The sequence below is a fragment of the Zerene cesonia genome, unplaced genomic scaffold (assembly GCF_012273895.1).
Source record: "Zerene cesonia ecotype Mississippi unplaced genomic scaffold, Zerene_cesonia_1.1 Zces_u012, whole genome shotgun sequence".
Classification (NCBI taxonomy): domain Eukaryota; kingdom Metazoa; phylum Arthropoda; class Insecta; order Lepidoptera; family Pieridae; genus Zerene; species Zerene cesonia.
The window spans coordinates 419775-433090 of NW_024045142.1; the positions used below are offsets into that span (position 1 = coordinate 419775).

The following is a 13316-nucleotide window of genomic DNA, read 5'->3' on the forward strand; positions in this document are numbered from 1 at the left end:
AAATCTTGATGATTCTTTTATTTTCGATAGTTCCGGCAGAAGTAAGAGGATAAGGACAATCTTCACTCCAGAGCAGCTGGAGCGCCTGGAAGCGGAGTTCGAGAGGCAACAGTACATGGTGGGGCCAGAGAGGCTCTATCTGGCTCATGCTTTGCAGCTCACCGAAGCTCAGGTGGGAAATTACACCATCTCCTTTGATAGCTGATTAATCTTCTAATCAATTTATTTATTGCCAAGGTCGTAGATTGTTGTTTAAGATTTGACGTAGGTATGTCATGAAATACTAGGGGTTTTACCCCTAGGTCGTATAAAGCTCGCGTTGCTACGGTTTGGCAAAAAGACGCAGGTTCGAATCCCGCCTCGTTATATGTTCTTTTCTATTCTTTAAAAATTTCTCATTTCTTATAAATTTCAATAAGCTGTTTTTTTTTAACCATATCATATGGAACATATGGTCAGTTTGACAAACACCCAAATATTTCACAAACACACACGTTTATTTATTTATTTTTCAAAAAGGTTACAGCTACCTACCTACAATTATTCCATTTACATATATGTACGTAGGTACCAAGGTACAAGGTGTGAACAAAACTAAAAAACAATAAAACAACTAAAATGAAACAAATTGAAAAACAACATTCCAAATGATGGTTCTGACCCGATACATTTCGACTATACGAGATACCCTTGGACTATACGTGAATAGTTTGTGTGAGTGTGTGAGTGAATATATCACATTCCAGGTGAAAGTGTGGTTTCAAAACCGTCGCATCAAATGGCGGAAGCATCACCTGGAAGTCACGCAGCAGAGGCTCGCTGTTCTCCAGAGGCACAGGCCCGAGGAACGGGAGGATGATATTTAAGATTTTAATTAATTCATTCAAATATATGCTATTCCATAGAGTATGAGACCGCCTAAAGACTTTTGTGTTTTGTTTTTTTGTGGTCGATCCGTTATTTTTCTTCTGTATATATATTTCAAGATCTCGTGTGACGATGTTGGTCACCATACACCTACGAAACGGCTGAATTTTTATAAAATATTGTGTTCTTATCGGGTAGGTCTGAGACACGCTAAAAGAGTGGTATTATAAATTTGACGTCGATGTGTGGCTATCTGTGTGGCAGCGTAATGGATGGACCGATATCGATGCGACTTTTTTTCTTTTGAAATCCTCTATATTAGGTACGACATAACCCACGGCCTCTTCCCCGGGCGCCGTGGGTATCTATGCAAGATTTCTCCACTTAAAAAAAGAAGAAAAAAAGACTACCACAAAAATATTTACATAAGAATATTTTATACACAACTCATTCAATATGGTTTTGATAACTAAATAATAATAACAGTATACAATATGTTAAATTTCAAATTCGAGATTGCCGACAGCACAAAATAACATTGAAAGTTTTTAATTTTCAGTTTTTAAAAGCCTTACTTTTCATTAAACGACCCTACTCCACATAATTCACCATAAAATTTATTATATATTAGTTATAATTCAAATATTACATGTCTCTCTTCATAATCGTTTCATTATTTGTAAATATCCGTTAAATAAAATATATTAATCATAAGTGAACATAGATAATAACATATGTTAGAATTAAATGTGTAAATTCTAAGTTTAAAACACAATGATTTAGACTTTTTTTTATATACGTTTAAATAAATACTTACCTATTTGGTCATCGAAATAGAACCTACATTGTATTCTATAAATACACCTATTCACGTGCTTCATTATAATAAAAATTTTAATATTTTTATAATAGCATTTTTTATATCTTCCTTCTTCGCAAAAAATTGCGACATAATTTGTTAAATTATGTTTGCATTTTGTCCAAGATATTTAATATATTTATAATTTATAAACTAAAACTCAATGTACCTCACGTTAATTACATTTGCTGTCAAAACTTTTAATGCATTTATTATTTTCATAATAATTAATTTATTGTTTAAATATAATACGCCTGATGATATAAATTAGCAACGCAGTGTATACTCGTCGTAGTTTTAAGATATTAAATATCATTTATAATTAATATTCATGGGCGTAGCCAGCGGGTTTAAAGGGTTCAAACCCCCTCCCAATAGTTGCAATATTAAATTTATATATGTGCGGTCTGTTTCGTTTTCTTCTTTTATCTTCGGTCTTTGTTAAATGATGACCAAATGGTCGATAAAATATTCGAATGATACTATGTTAGTTGTGGCACAGATAACATAATACCACAGATAATACAATACAACAGATAACATATTGCTGTACTGTGGGAACGTTTTACTGGGTGATATTAACATTGGTATATATGCTTTTAGTCATTTTACGTTTTCAAACCTTAACTAAAGGCTGACTACGTCCATGCAAATGTTTAATATAAAATAGGATAAAATAGTGAAATTAATTAGTGTATGGCTAAATATAAATAAATCCCAGAAGTTTGTCTTACAAACAACAATGATTCCAGATGTTTTTAAGAGGATTACTTATTATAATATAATAAAATACATTATTTTCTATCGTATAAAATGTTTAGTTCTCAATCATCATTGACGTGTTTCCCTATTAGCGGCTTTTGTCTTGAAAAAAGAATTTTTAATAAAAGATAAGTTTCATCAATGTACATTATAATTGTAATTGTAAATTGTATTAATTACGAATTTATAAATAAATTATAAAACAAAGGCTGTATTATTCCATCATTACTAAGTTTTCCAATATTGTGTGTAATAATCCATATATACATATACACATATATCCCTATATACCTACGTAAAATTCTCGTGTCAAAATATTAGTTACCATACTGCTCCGGAAAAGCTAGACGGATTCTCAGGAAATTTGTGTGCATATCGGGTGAATCTAAGTCTAAGAATCGGCCAACATCTATACATCTAAATGATAAGAGGCAGAACAGCATTTGTAGGATCAGCTAGTGCAAATGTACTGATGATTCGCGGACCTTGCAGTTCTAATCTATATAATAATCTGTATAACACAGGAGGATCTGAGCGAAACACTGTTTACTTTACAACGATCTATTCTTCCCGATTTGCGCTGTACACTTTTACTACACTATTTTACAACACTGCTTAACTAACACTGTATTTTATTGACTACTGGATGCACTGGATGTACTGGTTACTGGATACCAACCCTTTGTAAAACTTACAAGATAGCTTATACATATATTGTTGAGAACTTTACTAGCGTGCTCTAGCTTCGCATAGAAGAGAGCAGCGCCATCTGGCGATAGTGATCGAAGTTCTAACACTATGTTTCTAATTAATGCCACTAAATGCAGTTTTTTTTAAGCTAGTCCGATTAAATGAATTTAATATTTATTGTCAAATATGAAAAATATGAAGTCTGTTTAAAATTAGGTCAAGCAATTGAAAAAGAGACGGATTGACTCAAAAGAGGCTGAATACATTTTTGTGATTTTTGGTTTCTTGATTTCTCTTCTCTTAAAACTCTAAAAATTTGGAAACAAATAATGTCTATTCCGACAAAGCTGGAGCTGCGCATTCGCAGAGGCACTACCTCTGCGAATGTTCATGGGCTGTGATGATCGCTTACCATCAGGCGAACCATCAGCTCAGTCACCCGTTATGACATAAAACTAAACTATAATAAAACCTTTAAACAGTAATGTATAGTACATGGTCAAGTTTTGCGCATATTGACTCACTGTCTCCATTCCTACTGATGCTTCACCTCGATTTGTCCCTTCAATGTCATTGTGCAGTTCACCTCATGATTGACTAAATTAACATATTTTCCTTGTACATAAATTGTATAAACTTATAAAATCAACTAGCTATCATGATTTTAAAACTGTCGATCATGGGGCATAGAAAACTGTTTGTTTTTATATGTCTAGCAAATAGCATATAGCCTAGAATGGTTGAAATTTTGTGCAGAGATAGTAGGAGACCTTAGTAAGGATATAGGATAGGTTTTATCCCGGAAATCCCAAGGGAACGGGAACTATACGGAATAAATCCATCTATCTATTTTTTCCTTGGACTATGCGGGCGAAATGAAGGCGGAAGAGTACTATTATATAGATTGCAAAAGCTTAATCTCGCTATTGAGTAACCATTAATAACGGAATATAGCATTACTTAAGTATATTTTTTCCTGGAAATTACACGTGCATGAGGTGTGGCAACAATTGGCCTCGAATTATGCGGATTTTGAACGGAATGTAGGACAAATACTGAGTTTTATCTATTGCAGAATCGACTTGAATATACATCGGATAAAATCAAGTTGAACTAGTAAGTATCTAATTTCGAAACGTTTTCACTCGTTTAGGAGTTTGTTACGCCTTCCACGCATTCATAATTTGTACGTATCCATAAGAGTACATATAATATACACACTTTATCTTGACCTGCGTGAGTTTTATTTAACCCGAAGTTCGCCTTAAAAGTGTCTATGCACTAGAGGAATCTCTGTCTAAGAGTTCATCTATGCTATTGGATATCTGTTATTTGCAGGTCGATTGCAGACCTTACGCCTCTACAAATAGTTTGACTTCAAATTGGAAAGGGATTAGGAATGAATTGCCGAGAGGAATAAAGGAAAGGACCGGAAAGGGTAAGGAAAAAGATACGTACCTCGGGCCTATATATTCCTATACACAGTGCACTGCACTATAATTTCCCGGGCAGGTGGCTAGCATCAATGGAGATTGGTCGCTGTAAATCTTTTTAGTCAAAGAAGAGACAGTTAAACGAGCTCGCATTTTTTGTCGCTTTGTACAGAAAGCGAAGCGAAGCGAAGGCGTGTTTAGGTAATAGTATCATCAAAACATTGTATTAGATCACAGACATGCAACACCTTACGTCACTGTTACGTATCGTGATGAGGTATTTAATATTTTATTAGGAAAGTGAAATCATTGGAACCGGTTATATGTATTAGCCAATTTAGTGATGTGCTCGTTGTGTCGATAAATTTTAATGTTTAAAAATATTATCATTACCAAGTTCATATTTTGTACTAGAGACGTGTCCTACCTTTTAGGTTACATATATATTTTTATAGTTACATATATATGCCATGGTATTCAGAGACAACGTACCAATCCTATGGTGAAAGAATTGCTGAAATCATTCCAGTACTTCCTTCCTTTCCTTATAGAAAATCTACATTGATGTTATTTATATATTGTGGTCTAAGAATCAATACTGACTGAGAATAACTTTATAGTTTATTAAAGGTGCATAATTGGGTCAAATTAATGATTTTCACTCGTTACATCGAAGGCACAGCCCTCACATAACCATTTTATACTAGCTAGCGATTTTAACTAGCTTTCCGACCGGGGCTGCGCCCGCGTGGAATTCAGTTGTATCGCTTTTATCGTCCTATTTCAACTCCTTTTACCCTTTTTTTACGCGATAAAAATTATCCTGTGTCCTTTCCCAAGTTCATACCTGATTACATCAAAATTGGTTCAGTGATTTAGGCGTGAAAGCGTAACAGACAGACAGACAGACAGAGTTACTTTAGCATTTATAATATTAGTAGGGATTCTGATAACCCTCGAGCTGGTGTCAAAAATAAGTTTGGCGCACACACACAAAGCATTATCTACGTCTGGATAGTTTACGATAGATTTGTGAGTATATGTTGTATTATGTTGCATATGTTGTTGTATACTCACATAGTATAGTAATATGCAACTAGTATTCTTCTTTCCCCTTTAATAATAAGAGTATTAAAAATATATTTTATAATATCTTTCCTCAGGCTTGATCCGTGTATTCCGGGAGAATAATATGTATTAGTCCCGGGGTATACCCGCATAGTTTCCATTCCCGTAACATTATTGGGATAAATACTATCCTTTCTCGGATGTCAAACTATCTCTATTCTAAATTTCATGGAAATCGGTGTACTAATTTAAGCGTGAAGAAGACAGACAAACAGAGTTACTTTTGCATTTATAATATTAGTTTAGATTCACTATCATATACATACATGTGAACATAGAAGTGTTTGCCCTCATTTTGTATTAAAAGACATTTCGACACGTACACTGTTCTCAGTATTGCGTCATTACATGTCACTTGCTCCGAATGCGTTCGTGCTTCTGGCGGAAAATCGTTATCTAGCGTTTCTACGTCTGATAAGAATTATCGATATATCTACTAGCTGCACCCGGCAAACGCTGTTCTGCCTTACTCATATCATTTAGGGGTGTGAAAAATAGATGTTGGCCGATTCTCATAGATACCGGATAAGCACAAACAATTTCATCAAAATCGGTCAAGCCGTTTCGGAGGAGTGTGGCAACGAAAATTGTGACGCGAGAATTTTATATATTAGATTTTATATATTAGATTATGAGTTACTGTTTACGCTATATTTATTTGAATTATTTTCCCTGTGGTTTTTATATGATGTACTATCTGTACGTCCCGGCTTCGCCCGGACTGACCTTGGAACGAGAGTGTAAGAATTTTTAAGACCTGTCTTGTAGAATTTGACCTAACCAAGAAACAAGCCAAAAACTAAAGAGGTTTTTACTTTTTATGTTTACAACTTTCACAAAAAGCAACCTTAATAAATATATGTAAGGTTCGTTTTCCACTATCCAATAGATAAAACATTCATAACACTATGTAGTCGCTTTCGGACGTTTGTGTGTCTGTATGGTTTTATTCAAAATTAGGCAACAAATTTTGATGGGATTTTTTAATAGATTGAGTGATTCAATTAAATATATTAATAAGTATAATAAAATCCATTGAATAGTGGGGAAATAATGTTCATACCCCTAAATTATAATAGTAAGGAAGACCAGCGTTTGCCGGGTCAGCTAGGAATTTATATTTTTTAATGGAGTAAAATGTAAAAAACTAACCGATTGCTCCGGCATCGCCCGGGTTGTAAATAGAACCAATGTTACTCGATAAAAATGTAAAAGCATAATGGCCCATGAGGGGATCGAACCCGCGACCTTCGCGTTATTAGCACGACGCTCTAACCAACTGAGCTAATGGGCCGATGACGTTAAAATTGAATTCATTTATCAGACAAAAGATATCTTAATGTTATTTATCTTTATTAATTACATTGATTATTATAATTATAAAGACGTTGTGGACGTTATTTGCGATACAAACTAGAAAATACAGTTTTTATTCTCCCATTATAGTTAATAAAAAGAAAAAACAAGTATGTACATAAGGAAATTCAATGAATAAAAATTTAGTTATTGTAATTAATTAATAAAAAAATTGCATTTTCGTTCAATAAAACTTGTTATTATTCACTCAAAAAGCCCGGGTCATTTCAAAGAAACATTTATATAGATTTAGACAATTGAAATACATAAAACTTTATTTAATGTATTATCAGTTCTGGCTAGTATGTATCAACTATTACAAAAATTATATATATTACAGAGAAAACACATAAATTTATAATAATTCATTTTCTTACATATATTTGGAGTATTGCTTTATAACTAACTAGCTGCGCCCCGCGGTTTAACAAAAAAGCCCGTATGGCTTACGCGGGTCCGTAGGAATATCGGGATAAAAAGTTGCCTATACGTTATTCCAGTTGTCCAGCTATCTACGTGCCAAATTTCATTGCAATCGGTTCAGTAGTTTTTGCGTGAAAGAGCAACAAACGCACACACATCCTTACAAACTTTCGCATTTATAATATTAGTAGGCATAGCACTCATGTCGATAAGGTTTCATCGATATATCGGAACCTCACTAGCGCATAATCGTCGAACTTTGCACCGCTATCTTACCAGTGTTTGTTTACAAACGAACAGTACGCGCGTGATTGTGTGGTTATTATTTTTAATTGTTTATTGTTTACAATGGAAACATGTATCGATGGTGAGTGATTTCAATTTTTTTTTTAAATAGATATTCTCAAAAACGAAGGAGGTTCTACATTTGTTTTTTTTTTTTACTTGGTAAGTCTATGGTTTTTCACACGATTGGCGTAATTCTTTCTTGAGTTTGATGGGTAATTGTTGACATTTGATCGCAATTACAATTTATATATACCTTCTCTCTCAGGGATGTCGGTGATTTGGGTTATTGAAAATAATAACAATTTATCGATACTATTGTAGGGATGACCCATTAATTTTTCAGTTAGCATAAACTTTGTTTTTCGAAATACGTCAATCGTTTTTGTGTAAATAAGTATAGTTGTCATAAATTCAATTAAATGTCGAGTATTATATTACAATCATTTGATTTTTAAGCATTATCATATAATCTTATATTTTATAGATTATATGAGAACTGGGTAAATTTTAATTAAAACAGTATTTTTATAACTATCGAATTGACCCCATATTTAACCGACTTCAATAAAAAGAGGTTATCGATCCGACTGTTTCTTTTGTGTTTTGAGTATTTTCTTCGTGTTTGTTACCCCATAACTTTTTATTGTGTGAACCAATTTTGACGATTCTTTTTTTATTTAAAAGCTGCGTGTTGACATGGGGTTCCATTTAATTAGGTCGAATTCCGACAATTTGAAAGCTGTTTAATTTTTTTGTTAAAAATAATTATTTTAAAATAAGGATTTAACAATCAATACAAAGATGTAGAACGACTATTCACAATTGTTTTGTAATATTGTTGTATATTCAATAGAACATAACAAAAATAGAATTGAAATAATTTCCTATCACTTAATTAATTGATTTTTTTATGCCAAGATATTTTTCTTCCAACGATTGTTTAGCTGTTACTACAAGCTTAGGTCATTCACAAATACATACTGGCCGTAAATATCTCAACTGTGTGAAAATTAAGAAAAAATAATAATTTGGCGCCAAAATTACACCAATCACTTTTTTTTAAAGTCCAATGACATTCTTAAAATTAAGACGCAATTATACGCATATCTTAGCCATAGATAATATAATACTACACTAGTCGAAGCTAAATCTATCAAATAGTCCATATAACTATGCGAACTATGGAAAATAAATAAAAAGTTAATCGAATATTATAAACTTTCTACAGATTTAAATGTTCCCAGACAACATCTTAACCATTATCTCGGAAGTGTAAAACCGTCCACTTACAGTACGTCAGGTTGTTTGTTAAGGACATTAATTATTTATAGATATTTTGACCATGAGAGTGCATATTCCTTGTGGTCAGTGACATTTCGTTCTTTATAAAATACCTACAGGGTTAGAGTTTTTAACCGCTGCCGGTTTATGATGGGCAAAATCTGTTATTTCTTTTTTCTTTTTTATCAGACCTTTATTAGCTTCACTTGTTTGTTTGTATTTAACCAACTCAATTTTGATCCACTTTAGTGCGTGTAAAATGCGAAAATGAGTTTGTTTGTTTGTCATTTCTCACGTCGCAACGGAATGGTTTTATGATTTGATTTTTCTGGAGATAGTTAGGAGGCAAGAGCAATTTATAATAGTATAGTAGGTATCTATGATATATTACTATTTGTAGATGAATATTATAATTTCTAGTTTGGAAATTATTGTTTCGTTATTCGGTTATACAATTTAATATGTCAAATTGTTGTCTATACTAATATAATAAAGAGAAAAAGTTTTATGTTCGTTTGTAGCCTAAGGGTCCGAAACAACGGGTCGTATTTTGAAATTTCTTTCACCATAAGAAAGCTACATTATTCCCGAGTGCTATGCGATACTTTTTACCTCGGTAATGTACCACGAGCGAAGTCGGGGCGAACAACCAGTGTAATATTGTGATGCGCCTTAGAATCACTCTTTCATCACATAAATCAATAAAAAAAATTAATTCCAATAGATGGCTCCATGTTTAAAATGTACATGAGAACCACCAATAACATAATAAGAATTATATAATGACCACGCGACCGAACCCACGTGCAATAACTAGTATACAAGTACATACAATCAACAGAAATATGTAAGCCCTTACCTCGTCATATATAAAACAGAATCCCCATTTCCCTTGGTCATGTCATCACGCGTGAACGGCTGGACCGATTGCAAAATTCTTTCACCATTAGAAAGGTGTAATTACACTGAATGACATAAGCTATATATGTACCATGGGTGAATCCGAGGCGAACAGCGAATAAATCAATATTAAATGCTGTTATAAATCTCGAAATAATTATTTTTAGCAAAAAAACTTAACTGTCTTCGAATTTAGAAATTAAAAACTTTTCAACGGATTTTAAACGCGATTTATTCATTACATTATTAATCCGACGTTTCGAACACTTTACAGCGAGTGACCACGCTTTTATTAATTTCTAAATGTATAAAACTCGCGTAAAACTATGTCTTTGAATTGTCAGTACAATACCAAATTTAAATGGGACTAAATGACTAGAAATAGCGTTTGAATATAAAAAGAATCATCAAAATCAGTCGAATACGAATTTCCTTCTTTTTTTAAGTCGGTTAAAAATATTAGAAATAATTAGCGTCTGTAATTAAAATGCTAATAATTATAATTGCTTGTAATTGTTTACCATGAAAAACACATTAATTAGAGATTTTATGTGTTTTCAACTTTAAAAATGCAGGAGGTCATCAATTCGACTGTATTTCTTTTTCTTTTATTATCTTAACCCACACACACACACACACACACACACACACACACACACACACACACACACACACACACACACACATGCATGCACCTTTTCTTTGTAACACAGTTTTTACTAACATAGGCTTTCGTTTCTACCAATATAATTGTATGTATTTAACAGTTATAATAAATACTTTATTATTAATAAAGACTTTATTTATGTGTTTGGACCTCTTTTACGTAAGACATTTATTTATTCCAGACGATCCTTATCAGGATAATAAGATACGCACATAAAATTATTGTTCCGATCCTTGATAACTTTTATTATGGTTGGAGGAGGCCTGTTTCCTTTTCCTCACTCTTCCCAGTCCATTCCTTCTTTGCAGTCATCAATCCTCTCTTTATCCCTAGCACCCTCACATTTGGGCAGCGCATTTGCAGCGGCCCTACCTCTGCGAATGTTAATGATCGTTTACCATCAGGCGAACCACCAGCTCAGTCGTCCGTTATGACATAAAAGACATCCTACTATCCTACTAATCTTATAAATGCGAAAGTTTGTAAGGATGTGTGTGCGTTTGTTGCTCTTTCACGCAAAAACTGCTGAATCGATTGCAATGAAATTTGGTACGTAGACCGTTGGACAACTGGAATAACATATAGGCAACTTTTTATCCCGATATTCCTACGGGATACAGACTTACGCGGGTGAAATCGCTGAGCGCAGCTCATTCATAAAAAAAGAAAAAGCATGTACATCCACAGGAAATTCATAAAATAAAATAACAATCAATTTCGTATGAAAAGAGAGGAGTCAGTCCTGAAGAAATAAAAAAATAAAATAAAAAAAGGTGTGTGTGCGATTCACACACGATAGAAGTGAAACTAGTAAATCGACAAAAGAATGAGATGAATATATATCTCTTATATATAAAATTCTCGTGTCACAATGTTAGTCTCTATACTCCTCCGAAACGGCTTGGCCGATTCCTCTGAAATTTGGTAAGCATATTGGGTAGGTCTGAGAATCGGCTAACATCTATTTTTCACACCCCTAAATGATAGGAGTAAGGCAGAACAGCGTTTGCCGGGTGCAGCTAGTAAAATATAAAATAGTATGTATATTTCTGTCTCATTCTTTAACAGCTTCATTCTACACAATTGCATTTTCCGTTGCATCAGGTTTGAAATTACAACGATTCCAAAGAAGTTTCACTTCAAAAAATTCGAATGATAAAAGCAGAGTCAGGTGGTTAGTTAAACGATTTGTTTACAAAAACAATGAACCACTATCGCGATAATCTCAATGTTATCAGGACACTGACCTTTCGATTGTTCATTATCAAACTACTGATACGCTATATTTGCATATTGCATTTAATCACAACAATTCAATGTTACACAGTAACTGAATTGATTTCTAAAGAAAACGAGAAAAATTTTCTAAAGAAAACGAGATATATATGTTAATAATACCCGGCAAACTCCTCACTGTTACCACCTTCCCCGAAACGGTTAGTTACTACTAACATTGTGACACGTGAATTATATATATATATATATATATATATATAGATTTAAATATACAGATTATAAACCTGAAGAGTTTGTTTGTTAGTTTGGACTCATTTATCTCAGGAACTAATGAAAATTTGAAAAATTCTTTCAGTATTAGACTGCCCATTTATTGAGGAAGGACGGCGTGGCTATATACACATATATAGCCACGCCGTCCACGGACGAAGTCAAGGATACCGCTAGTATTTAATATCAAGCAAAGATAAATAAAACAAATAATTTAATGATAGAATCAACAAAATTTCTTATACAAAGTTAATGTAAGTAAATTATTTAATCCTCGCGATCCTATCCAACAAAAAAGGATAATAAGATAAACTCATGAAATTATTGCATCGTCACCGGTCCTTTATAAGTGTCAAAAGTTCAAAAATTTGACCTTTTTAAGTAAGTCATAATCGATTCTAAAAGAGTCGGCCAACAAATATATTGTCATACAGGTGAAGCTAATAAAATCGTGTTAATATAGTTTATTTTAAAATCCTGTAAAGTTCATTATATGAAGACCATTATATGCTGAAAGTAACATGGAACATTTTTATGAAATCTATTATAGCATTTAATATATATGATTTTTTTATACATTTTCAGATTCACTGTTGAAAGAGCATCTCGGCAGCTTAGAAGAGATGTATACGGACTTTGACAGTTGGGTGGGAAAGTTTGACAGATACATCAAAAAACGGTATGTGTGTTCTTACTTGATAATGGTTCTAGAAATTCCTTGCAGCATATATTATTTTTTTGCGTTTAATAAAAATACTAATAAAGTAATATTTAGATGCTACCAATTTTTTACCATAAGTACACTACACTACAATGGTATTATATCACAGACTATACATATAGAACTAGTATTATATAATCTGTGCCTCAAGTAACAAGTTTGACATTTCGCAATTATAAGATTGCAAATGCAAATAATGGTCCAATAATTCAAAACAAATTTGATCTAAACCTAAGACATAAACTCTCTTAGACCATGAAAAATAAATAACAGGATTCGAGGGCTGTCATAGCCTAGAGACTAGGGAGAAAATATTTCGTATTGCAACTTCGGCCCAACTATGTTAGTTAGACTATCATGGTATTTTCTTGTGTTTGGTTTCACGCGAGTATTATACATTTAGAAATTAAAAACTTTTCAACGGATTTTAAACGC

General features: G+C 33.0%; 1 protein-coding gene, 1 long non-coding RNA gene and 1 other non-coding gene across 3 annotated transcripts in view; 2 read left to right on the forward strand and 1 right to left on the reverse strand.

Annotated features, from left to right (window-relative positions):
- The window catches only part of LOC119839352 (homeobox protein Hox-A4), an 11500-nt gene extending 10232 nt beyond the window's left edge, over positions 1 to 1268 (forward strand). Inside the window, exons 3-4 of the mRNA XM_038365612.1 lie at positions 31 to 172; positions 747 to 1268. Of these exons, the coding sequence (XP_038221540.1) occupies positions 31 to 172; positions 747 to 866 (262 nt within the window). The 3' untranslated portion in view covers positions 867 to 1268. The remainder of the gene's footprint in view (positions 1 to 30; positions 173 to 746) is intronic.
- A 5691-nt stretch (positions 1269 to 6959) lies between these two features.
- Trnai-aau lies at positions 6960 to 7033 on the reverse strand. The gene has a single exon. It is a non-coding gene; the product is annotated as a tRNA-Ile (tRNA).
- A 698-nt stretch (positions 7034 to 7731) lies between these two features.
- On the forward strand, positions 7732 to 12842 carry LOC119839350. Its single transcript, XR_005288245.1, has 2 exons — positions 7732 to 7885; positions 12746 to 12842. It is a non-coding gene; the product is annotated as an uncharacterized LOC119839350 (long non-coding RNA).
- The last annotated feature ends 474 nt before the right edge of the window (positions 12843 to 13316 follow it).